The sequence below is a fragment of the Crotalus tigris genome, unplaced genomic scaffold (genome assembly GCF_016545835.1).
Source record: "Crotalus tigris isolate CLP2741 ecotype Arizona unplaced genomic scaffold, ASM1654583v1 scf7180000017674.1595824, whole genome shotgun sequence".
NCBI lineage: Eukaryota > Metazoa > Chordata > Lepidosauria > Squamata > Viperidae > Crotalus > Crotalus tigris.
The window spans coordinates 1,232,844-1,252,946 of record NW_024096559.1 but is presented as its reverse complement, the minus strand read 5'-3'; the positions used below and the strand labels follow the sequence as shown (position 1 = coordinate 1,252,946).

General features: G+C 42.4%; 1 protein-coding gene across 4 annotated transcripts in view; it reads right to left on the bottom strand.

Annotated features, from left to right (window-relative positions):
• The window catches only part of PAN2 (poly(A) specific ribonuclease subunit PAN2), a 36,455-nt gene that overhangs the window by 9,139 nt on the left and 7,213 nt on the right, over positions 1-20,103 (bottom strand). For 3 of the 4 annotated variants that reach the window (XM_039337366.1, XM_039337364.1, XM_039337365.1), the window contains exons 5-20: positions 18,988-19,065; positions 18,634-18,901; positions 18,119-18,461; positions 17,883-17,979; positions 17,325-17,444; positions 16,762-16,881; positions 16,524-16,652; positions 13,390-13,589; positions 12,157-12,299; positions 8,467-8,570; positions 7,932-8,030; positions 7,311-7,387; positions 6,756-6,897; positions 2,943-3,080; positions 2,712-2,771; positions 1,737-1,827 (exon numbers count right to left, since the gene is read on the bottom strand). In XM_039337366.1, the coding sequence (XP_039193300.1) occupies positions 1,737-1,827; positions 2,712-2,771; positions 2,943-3,080; positions 6,756-6,897; positions 7,311-7,387; positions 7,932-8,030; positions 8,467-8,570; positions 12,157-12,299; positions 13,390-13,589; positions 16,524-16,652; positions 16,762-16,881; positions 17,325-17,444; positions 17,883-17,979; positions 18,119-18,461; positions 18,634-18,901; positions 18,988-19,065 (2,209 nt within the window). The remainder of the gene's footprint in view (positions 1-1,736; positions 1,828-2,711; positions 2,772-2,942; positions 3,081-6,755; positions 6,898-7,310; positions 7,388-7,931; positions 8,031-8,466; positions 8,571-12,156; positions 12,300-13,389; positions 13,590-16,523; positions 16,653-16,761; positions 16,882-17,324; positions 17,445-17,882; positions 17,980-18,118; positions 18,462-18,633; positions 18,902-18,987; positions 19,066-20,103) is intronic. The other variant, XM_039337367.1, reaches the window with a different exon arrangement.

The window sequence follows — 20,103 nt, the reverse complement described above, 5'->3', positions numbered from 1 at the left end:
AAGCAGACAGAGCTATCTTTTTAAAAAATGGAAGCAGGAAGGAAAGCTTATCTGCCTTGATTGATAAGGAGAGTTCACGGGGCAATGTAAGACAGGCAGGATCCTCTGCCACTCCAATTGGCAGTCTATGTGCCAACTAAGCCCTATGGCTGATTAGCATGAATATAACCTCTGGCTTTTCAAAATGAGTGTCGTGTCAAGTGAATTATCCATTTGGGGTATTATTATTATTATTATTATTATTGATCATCGCACAGTCTGCCAGATGTTCAGACTGGATTTGGCATTTTGTCTACCCATCGAGTCCTTACCCAGGACCTGGGATAGGCAGATGTGGATGTTTGATGGTATTACAGATATCGTCGCAGGATGGAAGCAGTTCCTAATAAGGCCGCCTTTTGCAATTGACTAATAGCGAATTTGTCAATGCCAATGGTGTTCAAGTGGTGCTCCAGTTGTTTTGGGATTGCACCCAAGGAGCCTATGACTATTGGTACTACCCTTGCTTGCTTTTGCCACAGTCTTTCTATTTCTATTTGTAGGTCTTTGTATTTTGTTATCTTCTCCAGTTCTTTCTCGTCTATTCTGCTGTCTCCAGGCACTGCCACGTCCACTATCCAGACTTTTTTGTCTTTCTTATCGACAATTGTTAAGTGCTAACTAAGCCCTATGGCTGATTAGCATGAATATAACCTCTGGCTTTTCAAAATGAGTGTCATGTCAAGTGAATTATCCATTTGGGGTATTATTATTATTATTATTATTATTATTATTATTATTATTATTATTGAGTTATGTGGGAAGCAATTTTCTTCAGGCAGGAGAATGAGAGGGCCCAGAGAAACAAACTTAAATTAAATCCTAGTTATGTTCTGGATGAACATAGCTTCTTTCCTATACCTAATTTCACCTAATCAGTGTTTAAAACAGGTGGTTTTCTAAACATATTACTTGGACTCAATATTCTCACCAAACATTGTAGCTTCCTGGGATCTATGAACCCGGCTGATGGCTGGAATGACGTACAATTGAATCACACACTATTCGGACTTCAAAGCTACTTGCTCAATAACATCTCTCTCTATATAGGTACCTGTGTACGGGTGCTAGTTGCTGGAGCTTCTGAACAAAGATTTCAGGACACATAGTCCTCAACTTGTGACTGGTTGCTTAGTGATTGATCAAAGTTACGAGGGGCCTCCCTGGGTGTACTTATGACTTAGTTCCAAAGTTGTGACAGCCATTCCCCCCATAATCAAAAGGCCGCATTTCGCGCTCTCGGTAGCTGCCCCACATTTAAGGCTGTTTGAGGCATCCCATAGTCATGTGACTGCGTAACACGACATTTTTTGCCAAAAACTGGCATTTACTTCTGGTTTTCAGAAAACTGGCCCATAGGGAACAATAGATTTGCTTTATAACCATTGCAAACAAGTCACAAAATTGTCTCGGTCGTGTAAGTGGCCTGTTTTACAAACACCACTATTTATGACCATGATGGGCAGGCTCCATTAGGGACCACATCTATGTCATTAGGAATCCCAGCAGTCGTCCTTCTTATATACATACATATACAGAGGAACATTATAATCCTGCCCTAATATTATTGGATACCTGGGTTATAAGACATTAAAGACTATCATCACGGCTGAACCTGGTTCTCAGGTTTTAAGAAACAGCAACTCTTAAATTCTTGCTACCTTTGTAAGTGCACTTCTACATCCACATACACTCACTGTGTAAATTGTACTTGGAGTGGAGGTTCCTCCGCACATAATAAAGAATAGCAGGCACTTTCCAACTCATGTCAAATTGTACAGCCTCGCACTGTAAATCCAAAAGCAGACAGGAAAAAATCAGATAGACAGCAGTGGGAGAACAGACAGATCAGAAATGAGTTCTGGAAGCTGCTGGAGCTGTTTTTAATTAAAATGAAAAAAGAGTGGGGAAAATTAGTCCAAAATAAGAAATGTTGACTTATAATTTTGCCTCTCTGTGCTGACTCAATTTCTTTAGACTCGAATGCAGAATGTTAAGGAAGTTTCAGCATGGATACAAGTTATACTTGGACAAATCAATACCCACATTTGTTTATCCAGGGCAACAGTTCAGGGCAACCCTGGCTAGGTTGTAAAATCTAAGATCCTCAAGACGAGATTTCAAATTTCTCGGGGGGAGGGGAAAGGAGGGGGCACAGCACAGCATCTTGATGCATATTTCCTGGCACAGGGCATATACATAACAAAATATGCCTCATAAATACATCACATCTCTTCTGTAGTACATTATATGTCTCCAAGTAAAACAAGTTGTTTTATGTCCACTTGACTAAAAAAGACATTTCATGTACCGTTTTTAAATAAACAACTTAATATCGTTTGCAGGAAAAAATGTAACATAGAATATAATGCCTCAGCTAGGCTTCCAATAAAACAAGAGATTTACAGAAGCTTTAAAACAAATATCAATTCTCATTAATACGGAAATATGCCTTGAAGCACTCCAATTTATGTAAGGCTACTTCTAAGGATATGCTCTTTCAAATCTATTCGGTTCTGATCTTCATTTTATGTCAAAACACTCTATAACATCCAAGCTATCTAGTTTTAAAAAGCTTGGAAAGTCAATAACTTGGTATAAATATTCATTTCTATTTCTGTTATGTGTAGAAAAGCAAGAGCACAGAAGATAAATCATCATAATATCCTCACCTTATCCACAGGCTCAATGAGAAAGTCATTAAAAAGATACCACTGCTGGTGTGTGACACCCTTAAGAAAAGAAAGTTATGCGTTAAATACAAAGATGTTCAATCAGTGAACATCTACAATCAGATGCAATCATATCCTACAATTAGGTGCAATTTAATCCTTTTAATAGGAACTGACAGTTACAGTCAGTTAGAAAGATCAAGAAGCTCTGCTTTTCATTAAAAGACTTACCTCCTTCCTTTGATGGTAGGTCTCTCCAACTTTGATATGCCCCACAAGGCTGCCCCCCGTCCGGGAATCCAGAATATGTACAACTGTTGCCATGAGGTCATAGACATATGTAGATTCTTGATCTTCCAACATGCCCAACTGCAACGAGAAAGACCGTTCCAGAAGTGGGCTAATTTTCCGTGTGGCTCTAACACGGTTGTACATGGTTTTAATGCATTGGTGCATTTTCCCCAAACAAAGAGGAAAAGCGCACTATTTTTAGTACTCCTGAAGCCAACTCCCTGGATAGTTCACCTCCAATATGCTAGCCTTTCCAGAATCCTATATCCTATATCAGTGTAGCACACGGGTCTTCAAACTTGGCCCGCTGGCTGAGGAATTCTGGGAGTTGAAGTCCACAAATCATAAAAAGAGCCACGTTTGAAGACCCGTGGTGTAGCAGAACAAAACTTGAAGCCAAACTTGTCTTGATTTGTTCACTTATCATCCCTGTTTTTCTCTCCTGTTTCTATGAACTGACAAACTATTTGTTCTCTGAGAACTGATTCACAGTAGATGAATGCAGATAAATATAAACAGGTAGTCTGACTTACAACAATTTGTTTAGTGACCATTCAAAGTTACAACGGCACTGAAAAAAAGTGACTTACGACCATTTTTCACACTTACGACCATTGCAGCATCCCCAGGGTCACGGGATCAGAATTCAGATGCTTGGCAACTGGTCCATATTTATGACGGTGGCAGGGTGTCCCCGGGGTCATGTGATCATCCCTTGTGGCCTTCTGACGAGCAAAGTCAAGGGGGAAGCCAGATTCACTTAACAATGATACGACTAATGTAACAACTGCAATGATTCACTGAACAACGGTGGCAAGAAAGATTGTACAATGGGACAAAACAACAACACTTAGCAACATAAATTTGAGGCTCAACTGTGGTCACAAAATCGAGGACTGCCTGTACATATGAGAAGTTTGGCTGCTGGTGGTTCCCCAGCATGCTTCTGCGTCACGTTTTCCTTTATCTGGACTTATCCTGCCTTCCCTTCCCCACCAGGGCTACTGCTGTGCTATATCTCAACTGTTAGCAGGCAGATGAGGGCCAGCTTGTTTGTCCACGCAACCTTTGTTTCTGATACCTCTTGCCGAGGATCAGGCCAAAATGAACTTTGCATCTTTTCATTCCCACTGCTATGAATATTCAAATAATTGTGTACTGAATGTATAATGATTGTCTTTAATTTAGGTTAGGAGAATAGAGAGCTGGCTGCAGTCTCTCCGCGTTTTCCTGGGATTAAGTCCCATGGCAGTCAGTGGGAGTGACTTTTCAGCACACAGACCTGGAATGGATTGTACAGTGCGACAGGAACAGACTGGAAGGAAGTAGCAATAGCACTTAAGACTTATATACCGCTTCACAGGGCTTTGCAGCCCTCTCTAAGCGGTTTACAGAGTCAGCCTATGGCGCCCAACAATCTGGGTCCTCATTTTACTAACCTCAGAAGGATGGGAGGCTGAGTCAAGCTTGAGTCCCGTCAGGATCAAACTGCTGGCCGTCAGCAGAATGCAATACTGCATTCTAACTAACCACGGCACCATGATGGCTCATAGGAACTACTGGTAATATTTATGATGATTTACAACAGATTGGTAAACTATTGCAACGAATGGTATTTCTCCATAAAACTGTGTTGTTTTAGGAAGACTGTTTCAGGGAAAAATCAAATATGAATTACTGTGTATATTTTCAAGCTGAAATCAAATCCCTGGGTGGCAGCTACATTCAAAAGTATCCTGTCTTTAGTTTGATATATTTGAAAGCTTCTTGAGCCGTTGTTCCCCATCTTGCTCTGGGATAGATGGAAGAAAAGATGCATCAATCCTGAAGTCTGCCTATCCCCACCCTAATAATGTAAGAGACAGATAGGCAGGTGTAGATAACGGAATAGCAGAATTGGAAGGGATTTTAGAGGTCTTCTAGTCCAACCCTCTGCTCAGGCAGGAGACCCTATATACCATTTCTGACAAGTGGCTGTCCAATCTCTTCTTAAAAACCTCCAGTGTCGGAGCACCCACAACGTCTGGAGGGAAACAATTCCACTGGTTAATTGTTCTCACTGTCAGGAAATTCCTCCTTAGTTCTAGGTTGCTTCTCTCCTTGATTAGTTTCCATCCGTTGCTTCTAGTTCTGTCTTCAGGTGCTTTGGGGAATAGCTTGACCCGCAATCTTCTTTGTAGCAGCCTCTCAAATATTGAAACACTGCTATCATATCACCACCAGTCCTTCTTTTCACTAGGCTAGTGAACGTTCTTTGTATGTTTTAGCCTCTAGCCGCCTAATCATCATTGTTGTTCTTCTCTGCACTCTTTCTAGAGCGTCAACATCTTTTCTATATCACGGTGACCAAAACTGGATGCAGACTAGATAATCCAATCACTGCCTTTTGGCTAAATTCAGTCAAGATCATGTGAGGCACTAATACCACTCTATGAAGCCTTAGCAAGACCACACCTAGAATGTTGCATCCAGTTTGGTCTCCGCACTATAAAAAAATGATGTTGAGACTCAAGAGAAGAGTGCACAAAGATGATTAGAGGACTGGAGGCTAAAACATATGAAGAACAGTTACAGGAACTGGGCATGGCTAGTCTAGTGAAGAGAAGGACCAGGGGAGACATAATAGCAGTCTTCCAATATTTGAGGGGCTGTCACAAAGAGGAGGGGGGGGGTCAACCTATTTTCCAAAGCACCTGAAGGCCAGACAACGGAATAACGGATGGAAACTGATCAAGGAGAGATTCAACTTGGAAATAAGGATAAAATTTCTGACAGTGAGAACAATCAACCAATGGAACAGTTTGCCTTCAGAAGTTGTGGGAACTTCAACACTGTAGGCTTTCAAGAAGAGACTGGACTGCCATCTGTCAGAAATGGTGTAGGGTCTCCTGCTTGGGCGAGGAGTTGGACTAGATCACCTGCAAGGTCCCTTCCAACTCTGTTATTCTATTCTATTCTAAATTGCCATTTTTCCCACATTGGTCTAAATCAATGGTTCTCAACCTTTTTAATGCCGCGACCCCGAACCGGTCGTAAGTCGAGGACTACTCAACCGGTCGTAAGTCGAGGACTACTCAACTGGTGCAGCACCGTTTGCAGAATGGGACTTTTGGCGGGCTCAGCAGGGCAGAGACAGCCTGGACAATTCCTATTGGCTTTTGAAAGCCAATAGAATTAGACTCTATTCAAGAGAGTCTATTCTATTGGCTTTCAAAAGCCAATAGAATAAAAGGGAGTAGCACAGCTAAGGGAAAGGGGGAAAAAATGGCGGACTGCGTTGTTTGGCGACCCCCGTGAAATGGTCGTTCGACCCCAAATGGGGTCCCGACCCACAGGTTGAGAACCACTGCTCTAAATAGCCCCAATTACCATCTGGGAAGAAGCTTTACCAGCTTTTATTTGCAAGCTGCCTTAGCATCTTTATGGTGGAATAAAAAACAAATCATCTGAACTTGGTTTTTCCTGCTGAGTACTTTCTCGACACCTTATGATGTTTGCAGCTTAGATAAGCAATGAAGAAGTGAAAACTTGTTCTCACCCGCTGAGGCTTTTGAAAATTAGCTACTTAAATTCTTTGTGGGATGATTTAAGTATAGCTGATTCTCTCTTAAAAGTGAGCAATGGTCCTATGCAACACCATCACCTTGGGAGCACTCACAAGAACTAGGATACCGAGAAAACATTTCACATTTAAGTCAGGTGTAAGGGAAGTATTTTAAGGAAGTATTTTCTTGTAAACGAGAAATACTTTACTTCACTGCTTTCATCCCAGTTGTAAACCTCCAATTCCTTGTTCTTGGACAGCTTCATCTTGATGGAGTAAGGAATCCAGATGTTCTTTAGCTCTTCAATGGAGGTGTAGGAGTGTCCCCCTTCAGCCATGCCTAACTCATTCCTGAAAACAAAGCAAATGCCAATCCTTATCACAGAGGTGGAAGGAGTTATATCAGTGAACAGGGTTGAGCACCGGACTGACTTTTTTCCTTTGCTCAAGCACCCAGTGCTACAAGCCAAAGAAATACGGCTGATTAGTTCAGCAAGAAAAGGTATTAATTATCTCATCATTTGTAATTATAATGGGCCAATGCCATATTCTTTGTGTATTGCTGCACTTTTCCACCTGCAGTTATGATTGCGATTTTACTGCTTCGGGGTCTTTCTTTGTCCTTTAGTTCTGTATCTTGGTATAATTAAGAACGTGGCAGAAGTGGTCATGTATTCAAAAACAAGACTTATCATTAAGGAATGGTAGGGTCAGGACAAACCTTTAAGAAAAGTAGGGATTCCCTGGATAGAAATGGTACTTACCATGCTCCAACTGCTATTTCTCTACTTTTGGGGAATTCCAGGCAACCCTTCTTCATCATTTTCTTCTTAAAAGCATACTGTCAAAGAAAGGATGAACCTGAAGCACAGAAATCTAAATACACATACCTTGAAATATTTTTATTTACCATCGACTCGGGTCGATGTCAATAGATCAAGATAGGAGGCCAGCCAGATATATTTATGTATATATATGTTCTCCATCTGCTTCTCAACATGTGGTATGGGGAACACATTTTATTTCTATTTGCCTATGGCACTTCTGGTTTATGCCCCAAGACACTGGCTCTTTAAGGAGGTTATACCATTTGTGTGGAGTCCATATATATATATATATACAGGTTAAGAAATCCTATGGTCAATTTCCCCGGACACATCTTGACAACTGAACAGCTGAAGCTGACTTCCTTATTTTTGGTTATCTTAACAGAGGTCCTACCTGTAAAAACAGAGGCCTTAAAAATGGAGGGAGGATCTTGAATAGGCCTGAAGCAGAGATGGGGAACTGCTTGACAATGCATTGTCTGATGCTGCCTAAGGGAGGGGATTGCACATAAAGAAAAGAATGGCAATAGAAAACAACGTATGTGTGCATCTCCCTACCTCAGCTTGCATCTTCCAAAATTCTGCTTCCTTGTAGCTGTTGACTTCACAGTTAATGACTAACACATCTGGCAGACAGCGGATGTTGCGTGTCTGGACCTGGAATGGCAAAGAGAGAGAGAGATGATGATGTGTAATACTGACACAGTGGCACAGATTTATTCTTTGATACTGTCAATGTAACTTTATTTGGTAATGTCTAGTTATGGGCATGTTCTCATCAGACTAAAGATCCCTATTTTGATCTTTTAGCAGTTGTTGCTTCATAGAAAAACTGATAGCAGGAGCTGAAATTAAGGGAGAGGGGAAAATACTTTTCTTCTTCAAATTATCTACTTAATATTTTATCTTGAAAATCAATTTACCATTGACCTTGCCATAGGTACTTGAATACTACTTTGGCCTGGTCAGCTGTCAATCAAATGTACAATTTCTATTCTCAAAGCAATCCCAGATAGTATGCCAAGTTTTCTATGTATCAGTGCTGCAAACCTCTTATTGCCTCGGTCTATGCAACGTTTCTCTCCTCACTTACTGTGGGTTGGTACTTCTCGCAGTTCTCACACCAGGCCTGAGTGTTCTGTTCCAGACAAATGCTTCTTTTTAATATCTGGGCAAATTCATAATCCATTGTTTTATCTGGGAAAGATGGAGGCACAAAAAGAAGGTATTTGCATTGCTGCAAAGATTAGAATAGTGCATCAAACATCATGAGTCTGAGATGCACGGGGAAGAAAATGGAAAAGCAGGTGGCATCAAGAAACAGTTGCCTGGACCAGTTGAGAAGCCCAATTCCAACAACTCTCTTCTCAGGAATCTTGAATTTGGTCACTATGAGCACCATCCAGACAAGTAACAAACTGTTTTAGGCCCACTTGACAAGGATCAAGCATACAGACAATTAACATCTATTCCTGCACGAGGCCTAGGAGTGCTCTAGGACAGGGCTTTTCAACCTTTTCACCCATTGTACCATTTTTAGGATATGGCACTATCTGAGTACCACCAGTCGCCTTGCAAGGTGTCAAAAACTTGATGACAAAAAAAAAAGGAAAAAAGTGATAAAGTACAGGTAGTCCTCGACTTACAACAGTTCGCTTAGTGACTGTTCAAAGTTACAATGGCACTGAAAAAAGTGCCCCCCAAGGCACAGCCGAGCAAGACACCTGCCTGCCCACCCATGCTCTTCCTCCTGTCCGAGGTTTTCATTGTTGTGAGCATTTCTGTTGAGGATTGGCAGTGGGGGGGTGGGGGTTGTTTGGTTTTTATTCCCCCCCCCATCTGCTGGGTGGTTGCAGCAGGTTTTGGTCACTTCGCATGACCCTGGGGCACTGTGACATCATAAATATGAATCAGTTGCCAAGCATCTGAATGTAAATCACAAGAGCCTGGAGATGCTGCAACATTCCAGCTGATCGGCGCTTCTTCTGGGCTCAGCAGAAGCGCCAGGATCAGTGCTGCTTTCCAGTTGATTGGTGCTTCTTCTGGGCTGAGCAGAAGTGCCAGGATCAGCGCCAAGCTCCAGCTGGAGCCTGGCACTGATCCTGGTGCTTCGTCTGAGCCCTGACAGCCCCAAAGAAGCGCCGATCGGCTGGAAAGCAGCACTGATCCTGGCACTTCCTCTGAGCCCTGACAGCCCTGCAGCTCCAGCCGTCTCTCACTCAGGCTTATGTGGTGCTGTCACCTGTTCAGCTCATTCCCCTCCCCCGCTATCACTTTTCTAGGATGGTTGCGTACTGCCTGCCAGGTGCCAATGTACCACAGGTGGTATTCATACCACTGGTTGAAAAGCCCTGCTCTAGGAAGAAAGAGAGCAGTTTGAAAACTGAATTTTGTCAAATCCTTTTTTTTTAAATATAAGCAACCTGTGGAAATAGAAGCAACCCATGGTTAATTAATTGCTTCAGTGTTATTGAGATGACTGTTTAATGTACGCATATCACATTAAAACATAGTCTTTTAAGATTTGCTTTCCTATTCTTCTTAAAAACCTCTTTTTTTTGCATCCTGTGTTTTAAAGTTTCTGTGAAAGAGTGGCTTATGTTACCGTGTTTCCCCAAAAATAAGATCTGCCCCCAAAATAAGCCCCAGCCTGATTTTTTGGGGTGGGCCTAATATAAGCCCTACCCAAAAAATAAGCCTGGAGGGGTGGACGTGGCCAGCACAAGCAGTGGCAAGCGCATGGGGACCAATGGTGTCCGGCAGCAGCCGCAGCCTGTCGGTCCCTTGGCGCAGCGCTGGTAAGTCCAAGTGCGGAGGCAGAGGCAGGGAGGCAGGCGATCCAGACGCGCCACACACTTTTTGCCCAGAGGGAGACTGGAAATGTCTGCTTGTGAATGGTGCACTTGGGAACGGAGCGATTAGCCCTGTTCCCTAGCACCCCATTTACAAGAAGAAGCTTCCAGTCTCCGTCATTTCTCTGCCCGGGCAAAAAGTGTTTGGGCCCCTATGGGGCATTTGTAAATGGAGCGCTCCGTTTCCAAGCACCCCATGGGCACCCACACTTTTTGCCCAGACAGAGGAATGACGGAGACTGGAAGCTTTGTTTGCTTGCAAATGGGGCACTTGGAGACGGAGTGAATTACTTCATTTCTAAGGGTCCCATTTGCAAGTAGACGAAGCTTGCGGTCTCCTTCTGGGCGAAAAGTGTTTGGGCACCCATGGAGCACTTGGGGCAGCTCCACTCCACCACCTGCCTTGCCTCACGATGGCAGCAGAAGTGGGCTGGCAGCCACACGGGCTCTTGCCCGACGGGGCTATTGGTGCCACGGCTGGGAGGTGAGGCAGATGTGAGGAAAAAAATAAGACATCCCCAGAAAATAAGACCTACTGCCTATTTTGGAGGCAAAAAAATAATATATTTTGGGGAAAACACAGTATTTTTAATCAATCTGGCTAGTTCTTGGATCTGTTTGATGCATGAGGATGGTAGAAATTATTTAAATTAGGGCAAACAAACTAGTCTTGATTACTCATGCAAGCTAAATATATTTTATCTAATTAATTGTTCACTCAATCAAGCTATTGTATTATGCTTTAGAAACCTGTGATTGAGAAACCAAAATTCTTGTTTCAATCATCTTGTGAACTTAGTATGTTTCCTTCAGCACATTTCTATTTTTTTCAGGGTAAAATGAAAAGTATCATTATAAAATGCAACAGGGTTGGTTTGAATAATAAGGTAAAAATGGAAAAGCACATGAGAGAAACTGCCACAGAAATTAAATAACAGAAGGTCCCCTTTTGGTTAACCAGAATTTAAATTAGGATCAACCAAATGGATTCCAACAACTAAATATCTAAGATACGGTTTGAGATATTAAGGTTTATAAAGCTTGGTTATTGAAATGAATGAATATAGCAGATGACCAAGCTTAGCCTAAGGCCGTGGTGGTGAACCTATGGCACACGTGCCATAGGTGGCATGCAGAGCCCTCTCTGTGGGCACGCGGGCCGTCGCCCCAGTCCTAGGCCTTCAGCTGGGTTTTATAAAACCTTTTTGCTTTAGGCCTCCGCCGTCTGCAAAAAAAAAAAAAAAGGTTCAATCAATCAATTTCAACTTCTCGCGAAAAAAAAAAAAGATCTCGCAAAGTTGGAATTGATTGATTGAACTTTTTAGTCCCACCCAGTCTGCCGTTACCACTGCAACCATGCCTACCCAATGGACCATACCCAGCCAATTGGCCACACCCACCCAGCACCTGGTGATACATAAGTGGGTTTTGGGTTGCAGTTTGGGCACTCAGTCTCTAAAAGGTTTGCCATCACTGGCCTAAGGGAAGGGGTCAAGCATGTCATCAATCTCAAATCCCCTTGTGCTCAAAAGAGATCTACGCCCAACCCAGTTTGAATTCCATTGATTCCAATCTATTGTAATTTACTTTGACAATTAATAGTTCAGATTCTTGTAGAGAGCGGTAGCACACAATAAACTTGTATTCATTTGAACCGCCTTGCTTCCTGATTTCTTGTGCCTGACAGAATAGCCTTTAACTTTTTTAACAACTGCCTTTGATGCTCTAGGTGGAATATTTTTTATTATCATTTAAAAACTTTTAATCCAACTTTTCTCTAAAAAATAGGGGTTTAGGCACGATGAGTCAGAAAAAAGATAAGTTGGAAAAAACCTCGAGCGCTTCGCGTTTGCTGTGCCATGTTTTGAGAAAAGACAAACCCAGTTCCATTCAGCACCATTTATCATTATATTATTTCTGAAACTCCATACCATTGTTTTCAGGATAAGAGAGAGTAAAGAGGAGAGTAGAAGAGACTCGGACGGTCTCTTTGCCACAGCGGCACATACTGCAATTCTCCACTTCACAGCTGAAAAGCTGCCCAATGACTGAGTCCCCGGAAGATCCAAAGTTGCTAGAAGAAACACAACTAGATCAGTAGAGAATGTCACGAGATGATATTCAGGGGCACAAAGCCAGGGCAGACAGGGCGCTCAGGTTGAGAAACACGGCAACAGCCTAATTTAGAGATGTGGTTAGAGAACTGAAAGTTTTAAGAAACAGATGCAGAATATATTCCAGTGGTGTCAAACCTATGGCACGCGTGCCAGAGGCAGCACTCAGAGCCCTCTCTGTGGGCACGCGCACCATGTCCTGGAGATGGCAACCGTCCCTCTTCAACCAACCGCCCGCTAACTCACCGAGCTCCCACGTGGCTGGATGCATCCCAGCATGGCTGGTTTCCCTCCCCCCCATCCCACCCTCCTGGCCTCACATGCTCTCCTTTTCCTGGGCACAACCCACTGCATTGCCTCCTCAGCTGTTGGCTGGCTGTCCAGCTCAGAGACGGCTTCTCTGAACTGCTGGCGGTGGGCTGCAGAGCCCCAGAATGTGCCGGTTGAGGGGCTGGCACGCTGTGGCTACTGACGGACACTGTCGGCCCCCATGCGCTCGCTGGCCTCTGTGCATGGGAGCCAATGCTGTCAGGCAGCAGCTGCCCTGGCCCCTGCCTCTCTTTGCCCCGCAGCAATGGCACCCTTACCCTGCCTCACCCTGCAGGATGAGCCTCCTGCCCACCGCCCCACTTGCCAGAGACCCCCCTGGATCTCCCCTAACCCTGCCCGGCCCCCAGAGATATCCCTTCCCACCAGCAACATTGAGGTGACCACGCCCACCTTGGCCACACCCACCCAGTCTGTCATGACCACAGCCATGACCACCCAGTGCACCACGCCCACCTGGCCCCCGGCGGTAAAGAAGTGGGTTTTGGGTTGCAGTTTGGGCACTCGGGCTCTAAAAGGTTCGCCATCACTGATATATTCTATAATCAGTATACTGTACGACTCATCTTTCTCGGTTGACTGTACTTTCAAAGGAATGATTATTAAATATAACACTGACCCTTAAGACTTTTTTTCTTTTTCTGGAGTACAAAACGCAGACGAAGACCAGACATGGGGCAAGTACATCGTTGTCACAGCTGTCCCACGCAGAAGGTGTATTACCTGCTGCCAATGCCTCGGTAAGCCTGAGGGCCTTCCTGCTCTTGGGTCTCCTGGTGGAGCTGGGTCAGAATGAATCTGTTCCAACTTTGAATCAACCGACCTAAGTTCATCTTCCCTGTGGCTTCATCTGAGTCAGCCAAGATCAATCCCAAAGCAGCTGCTTCTGGGATGGTGCGGAAGGCACGGAGAAAGTTACTCCCCTGAGAGAAAGGGGAGAGAAAATCATGTATCAAAACAATAAGCAATCTTAAGCCATGTCAGCTCTTGAAAGACTACACTCAAGAACCCTCCGCACCAGGGGTCCTCAAACGTGGCAACTTTAAGACTTGTGGACTTCAACTCCCAGAATTCCTCAGCCAGCTTTGCTGGCTGAGGAATTCTGGGAGTTGAAGTCCACAAGTCTTAAAGTTGCCAAGGTTGAGGACCCCTGCTCTACACTCTCTTGTAAGCATGCTTGGCCTGACACTCCCTACATTAGGAATCATGTGGAAAGGACATGAAATCCAAGCTAACCAAAGGTGAAATTAAACAGTGGGAACAGCATCGATACCTATTGCCATACCTATTGTACGATACCCTGCTGAAACTAGACACAAGCTGAATTGGACAGCTTAGACCAGGCATGTCAAACTTGTGACGTCACGTGACGTCGCCCGAGTTATCGTGACTTTTTCCCCAATGACAGCAATGGGGTGGGCGTGGTTTCAGCGTGACGCATCCAGCCCGCAGGCTGGCAGTTTGACATGCCTGGCTCAGACTGAACAACAAGAAAACTCATGACTCATGGCATCCCTGAAGCGATACTGATAGGTTATACTTGCCCCGCAGCAATGGAGGCAGAGGTTTATTTGAAGTCAAACAAAGAAGAAAAGCATGTGTTGGTTGATTATATAAAAGATAACCAAGAACAAGCATTGATGCAAGTTAAAAATTGGAACTTACTGAAAACAAAACATGAATATCAAAAACATATGATTGAAAAAGTGAACAGAATTCTGGCAAGAAAAACATTACAAAGGCAATTCCCACAAAAGAGTGAGGGGAAAGGGGATAAAGATAAAACCTGGCAATAGCTTCCAACCGGAACATTACTGAAGTCTTGAATTTGGCTCTGCAAAAAACAAGCAGTTCAAACTAGTACAATCAAGGCCAGAATTGAAAAAGTGTCAAATGATTCAAAGAACAGATTATGCAAAGTGGAAGAAACAGTAGACTTTATGCTCGATTCATGCAAAGAGATGACAGAAAGTGATTATAAACAACAACATAACACAGTTGCCAAAATGATTCATTGGAACATCTGTAAAAATTATTATGAGCCAGTAATGAAAAACTGGTGGGAACGTATAGACAAAAAAAAAAAAAAGTTGAAAATGAGCAAGTTAAAATACTGCAGGGTTTCCGAATACAGAAAAAGCCTTGACTAATAAAGACACCAGATTTAACTGTGGTTGAAAAGAAGAAAGCGTGAATAACTGATACGGCAATAGTGCAAGACAACAGAAGACAAAAAAATTAGATAAGATCACAAAGTATCGAAATCCGACAGTCAAATTTGAAAGACTGTGACATAAATTGGCCATCAGCCCAGGGCTTATCAGCACATTGGTTGCCATACTAACAAATATCAGATGCATTGGACAAAATTTCCATCTGCCAAGTACAAAGTACCACACCGCTTGGATCCACCACATATACATTTTAACATCCTAGGTTCTTGGGAAGAATGTGATGCATATAAACACCCACACCAACTAAAAAAGTAATCGTTGTAATTTCACATATCACCTATATAATTTATTTACATTCGGTCCAATTTCCAACAATTCTGGGTGACTCACAACAAGCAAACAAGTTACAATAAAACCAATAAAAGAAAAATAATGGTTTATACACGACAGCCCAATAGAAGGAAGCAAGGTGTCTCACTCTCCCTAGCCAAATGCTTAGGTAAAGATCCAGGTCTTCACCACTCTTCTGAAGGATGTATATGAAGAAAGGAGGGCAGCGGAAGGACGTCTATGAGGAAAGAATGAATGAGCAGAGAAGAGGAAGACTGAGAAAATGATCACTGGAGAGAGCATCAACTCTATCGTGAAAGATATCTTTCTCTATCGTCTTCTCTTCATAAAACTTTCGAGAAAAAAGGGCAGTATATGAAGCAGTATATGGATGCGATAAGAAGCAACAGTGGTTTGCAAGGAAAGAAAAGTCTGGAGAGCTACAATGCATGGTACAGTATAAACCAGGTTTAGCTATGTTTAGTTTTCTTACTTCACGTTTTTACTGTTTTGGAATTACTGTTTCTTATTCCTTTTCTGCTTTGCAGAAACATACTTAGCCCAAAAGACAACAAAGCATGAAGAGCATGTATGTATACAGTTTTAAGACTTGTAAATTTTATGATGCTAAATTAATTAACAAGTGCAACAGCACACAGAACAGGGTTAAGTGGTCAACTACAAAACTGATCAGATTAAAGAAAGAAAGACATCTGAAATTATGAACAGCACAAGCCCCAAATTTTATCGTATTGCTTGAAGATAAACGAAGAGGCAAATGCAAATACTGGCAAAGTCAGAACAAAGGAAAATGCAAATAAGGGGAAAAACATATCAACAATCCAATATTGAAAATCAAGTGTAGATGTCTCCTAGCAATGATGTATAATTCTTCTAACCAACTGCCATACCTGAAACTCACATTTTGACAAATTTAACATTTAGCATTGTTTGTATTACAGAAATCCTAAATCCCTATTTTGCCCTGTAACTCTGCTGCTTGACATATCTCAAAGCATTGCCATGCCCAGATAGAAAGCTCCCACCTGGGATTGCTGTAACACACTATGCCTCTACGCAATTGACTCTTCCTAGTGGTGTCCCATCATATTCAACTATCAATAAGTGTAAACCAACCAATGAACAGTTTGTCCCAAACTTGGTAAACCTGGTTTTTGGCCATTAATCATCTTTGTCCAGAAAGCTTATACAACCCCCTGCGCTTCATGCCATTTGAAAAGAAGTTGCTTGTGTTCTCTTCTAAATAACCTTTGACCAAAGTCCCAAAGGTTCTGTTTGTCCTTCCACTATCTCATAAAGATCTGATGAACATGAAGATCTGTTTATCTTTACCTGACAAGGGTCTCCCCTGGACAAATCCAGCATATGGAATAAAAAGCCCAGCTCGCAGCTGAGGCAGAACTCCTTCTGGCATAAATGATTCTGGACCAAACAGCGCACGGGCTCTAAGAAATAAAGAACCTATAAAGATATGATTGATAAACAACGTAGAATTATATAGGAGGAAGGGGAATGTTGCATAGGCATGTCACAAAAAAAGAGAGAAAGAAAGAAACAACACTGTGTTTACCTGTATCATGCAATTGCAGTAAGCATTTGGAATGTGGGGTTCAAGACCACCGAAAAGAGTCTTGTTGTAATGTTTGAAGTCAAAATCTTCCAGGCCCAGCTTGGAATATTTTATCGTGACCTAAATAAGACGAGCCAAAAAACATTCTGGTGTGACAATCATACAAATCCACAAGGACGGTGCACGTATGGTAATTTAGCAAATCAGCATACTGTAAGTCAGAGGCCTTCCACACCACAATTTCTCTTTCTTATAAACTTCCCTAGAGTGCAGATGCTTGATTCTTCAGAGCCTAATTCGGGAAGATTCTCAGATCATAGTTATACTTGTGACAATACCTAAGTAATCTCAATTTCAACATTGGCTTTTCTTACTCCCCAGCTCAAAATTAGTGATAATCTAACTGAGGAGGCTGAGAAGAATTTGTTCCCAGATGGGATTGAAACTTATAAGGTATAGTGTAAAAGACGGGTATTTTTTTTTCTATCTTTGCCCCCTTGAGTATATTCAAACTTTCTCTAAAGAAAACGGAGAAAGATTCTGATAAGCACTTAAAAACGCACCTTCCTGTATTTCTTTGCCACCATGTAAATCCGCGGCTCCTCTTCTCTTCCAATGGGGGATTCAGGGACTTGACTGAAATTATCAAATTCGTGGTCAAGCTCCTTTAATCGGTAGGGAATCTGTAGTAAACAGGAACATACTCATTTTCAGTTTGCCCATTTATCTTTTCCTGTTTTACATTTTGCAACACCAAAACAAAGCAGATACACAAAATGAGATATCGTTAAAAGTAACAAAACCTTCAACTCCCAAATCTATATGGCTGGTTCTTTTTCCTTCCATCTGGTTCTAAATCACACATCAATGCCACACCTTTTGCAGTTAATGTTAACTCCAGACTCAAGCCGAGATAAAGATCTTTACACTCCAGCCAACTCTGATTCCTAATTCTCAGCAACCTGAGCCACTCTGGCCCACAGCATGGAGATCTGAGAGCATTAATTCAATAGTATTTGTAGGATTCCCCTCCTAACTACAAACAGCATGCTCTGCTAAGGCAGTCCTTAATACTTCTTACAGCCCCCTCACATAAAATGGGCAGGTCTCAAATTGGCTACCTGATTCCGGAGCTTGGTCCTGGGGTTTGGAGCATAGCCAATGAAGCCAACTTTCTTCATGGTCCGAAGGATATCTGGATCAACAGGTGGAGCTCGTCTGCAAAATAGGCAATCGTTCAATCATTTTTAAAATCTCTTTAATAGTGACGATGATACCACCAAATTCCCCAACTCAAATGATGTTACTTTCACACAACTTCTATCCCCTTCTTACCACTTCTAGGTTGAAGAAGTACCTGGGTGCAGGGATAGAATTGGCTGCAGGCCAATCAGACAGCAACGACTCCGTGGTCAGAGGTACAGGTATAAGTGACAAGGGCATGAGATCTTGGTTCCAGTCAAGGTGGGGCAAGGTGTCCACAATACAAGGTAAGGCAAAGTCAGTTTCCCGGGAGTAGGCATTGAAGGTGATCTCAGGTGAATCAGCCCATAAGTGGACACAGCCTTCTGAGTCTCCAAAAACCATAGCTTGTTTGCTGGATGACACATCAAAGCTCATTATTAGTTGTCCCACTGTGTTAACGTGAAATATGTCAGCAGGATTGGCTAATCCAGTAGGTTCACAGAACTGACATTGACCTAGAACAGAAAGCAAAAGAAGAAATGAATTCTCGCTAGATCATTAACATAACATTCCCCACATGACTTCATTTATTTCCTAGGGTTAGAGTTTGATGAAATTGCATTCTAAAATTCCAACCCAATAAAGATCAAAGTTTCAGATCAGAGGACAATTCAGCAGGCTACTTGCCTGTCTGAGAGATGATGGCCAAGCGGGATGTGTAGGTAGGAATAAACTTCAGAAACAAAGGATCGATATGGACCTGCAGAGGTGTAATGGCTCGCAACATGCGTAAGTCGTACACCTTGAGGAAACGATCACAAGCTAGGCCGTTCATTCGACTGGAGAAGCCACATGTCACCAACAGATTGCCATGGACGTCAAAATCAGACAAACTGCCTGAGTAGGCATCAAACTCATGTTCTACAGCAAAAGTGCGGAGATCACGCAGGGAAACCTAATGGAAAAGCCTGAGATATATTATATGAGAGCGGCTTATAGCTCTCAGAAGCCAAGAGGTTGAAATAAGGAGGTTAATATTACCTTTCCTGATGTGTGACCACAAAAGAAGAAACGATTTGACTGTCTCATAATTGTAACTCCAGGAATTTCCACCGAGTACTAAAATGGATATAGATACAGATAAAAGCTGGAGTTAAAAAAAAAACCTGGACAGGGAAAATTTAAGCTGATGTTCCTTTTTAACCAAAACTTCCACCAGTTGCCAGGAAAACTGTGTTGCTACATTACCAGGGTGACCCCTTTTTTCTTCTATTCATATTTGTATTATGATTTTGTATTATGATCTTATTCTTAACATTTGTAACACAGACATGTTTGTTTTGAAATATGTACCTTAATTTAACATATCCAAAATTCCATTGAGAAGAACATAATTTTTATTTCAAAGGTACTTCTTTGAGGGAGAGAGAGAGCGTGTATCATTTCATATTGGCCATAATAAAAAATAGTAATAGGTAATCCTCGACTTACAACCACAATTGAGCCCAAAATTTCTGTTGTTAAGTGAGACATTTGTTAAGTGAGTTTTGTACCATTTTACAACATTTCTTGCCACAGTTGTTAAGTCAGTCACTGCAGTTGATTACTTAGTAACCCAGTTGTTAAGTGAATCTGGCTTCCCTATTACATTGCTTGTCAGAAGGTAGCAAAAGGTGATCCCATGACCTTGGGACACAGCAACGGTCATAGATACGAGTCAGTTGCCAATTTTGATCACCTGGCCATGGTGAGGCTGCAAAGGTTGCAACTGTGAAAAACTGTCAGATTACTTTTTTCAGTGCCGCTGTAACTTTGAACAGTCACTAAACAAACTGTTGGAAGTTGAGGACTACCTGTGCTGTCTGAAAAAATCATTACAGGGAGGGAACAATATCTCTCAATTAATTATCTCTCTAACATGAGCTAGGCCAGTGGTTCTTAACCTTTTTAATGCCGCGATCCCCAACCGGTCGTAAGTCGAGGACTACTCAACCGGTCGCAAGTCAAGGACTACTCAACCGGTGCAGCACCGTTTGCAGAATGGGACTTTTGGTGGGCTCAGCAGGGCAGAGACAGCCTGGACAATTCCTATTGGCTTTTGAAAGCCAATAGAATTAGACTCTGTTCAAGAGAGTCTATTCTATTGGCTTTCAAAAG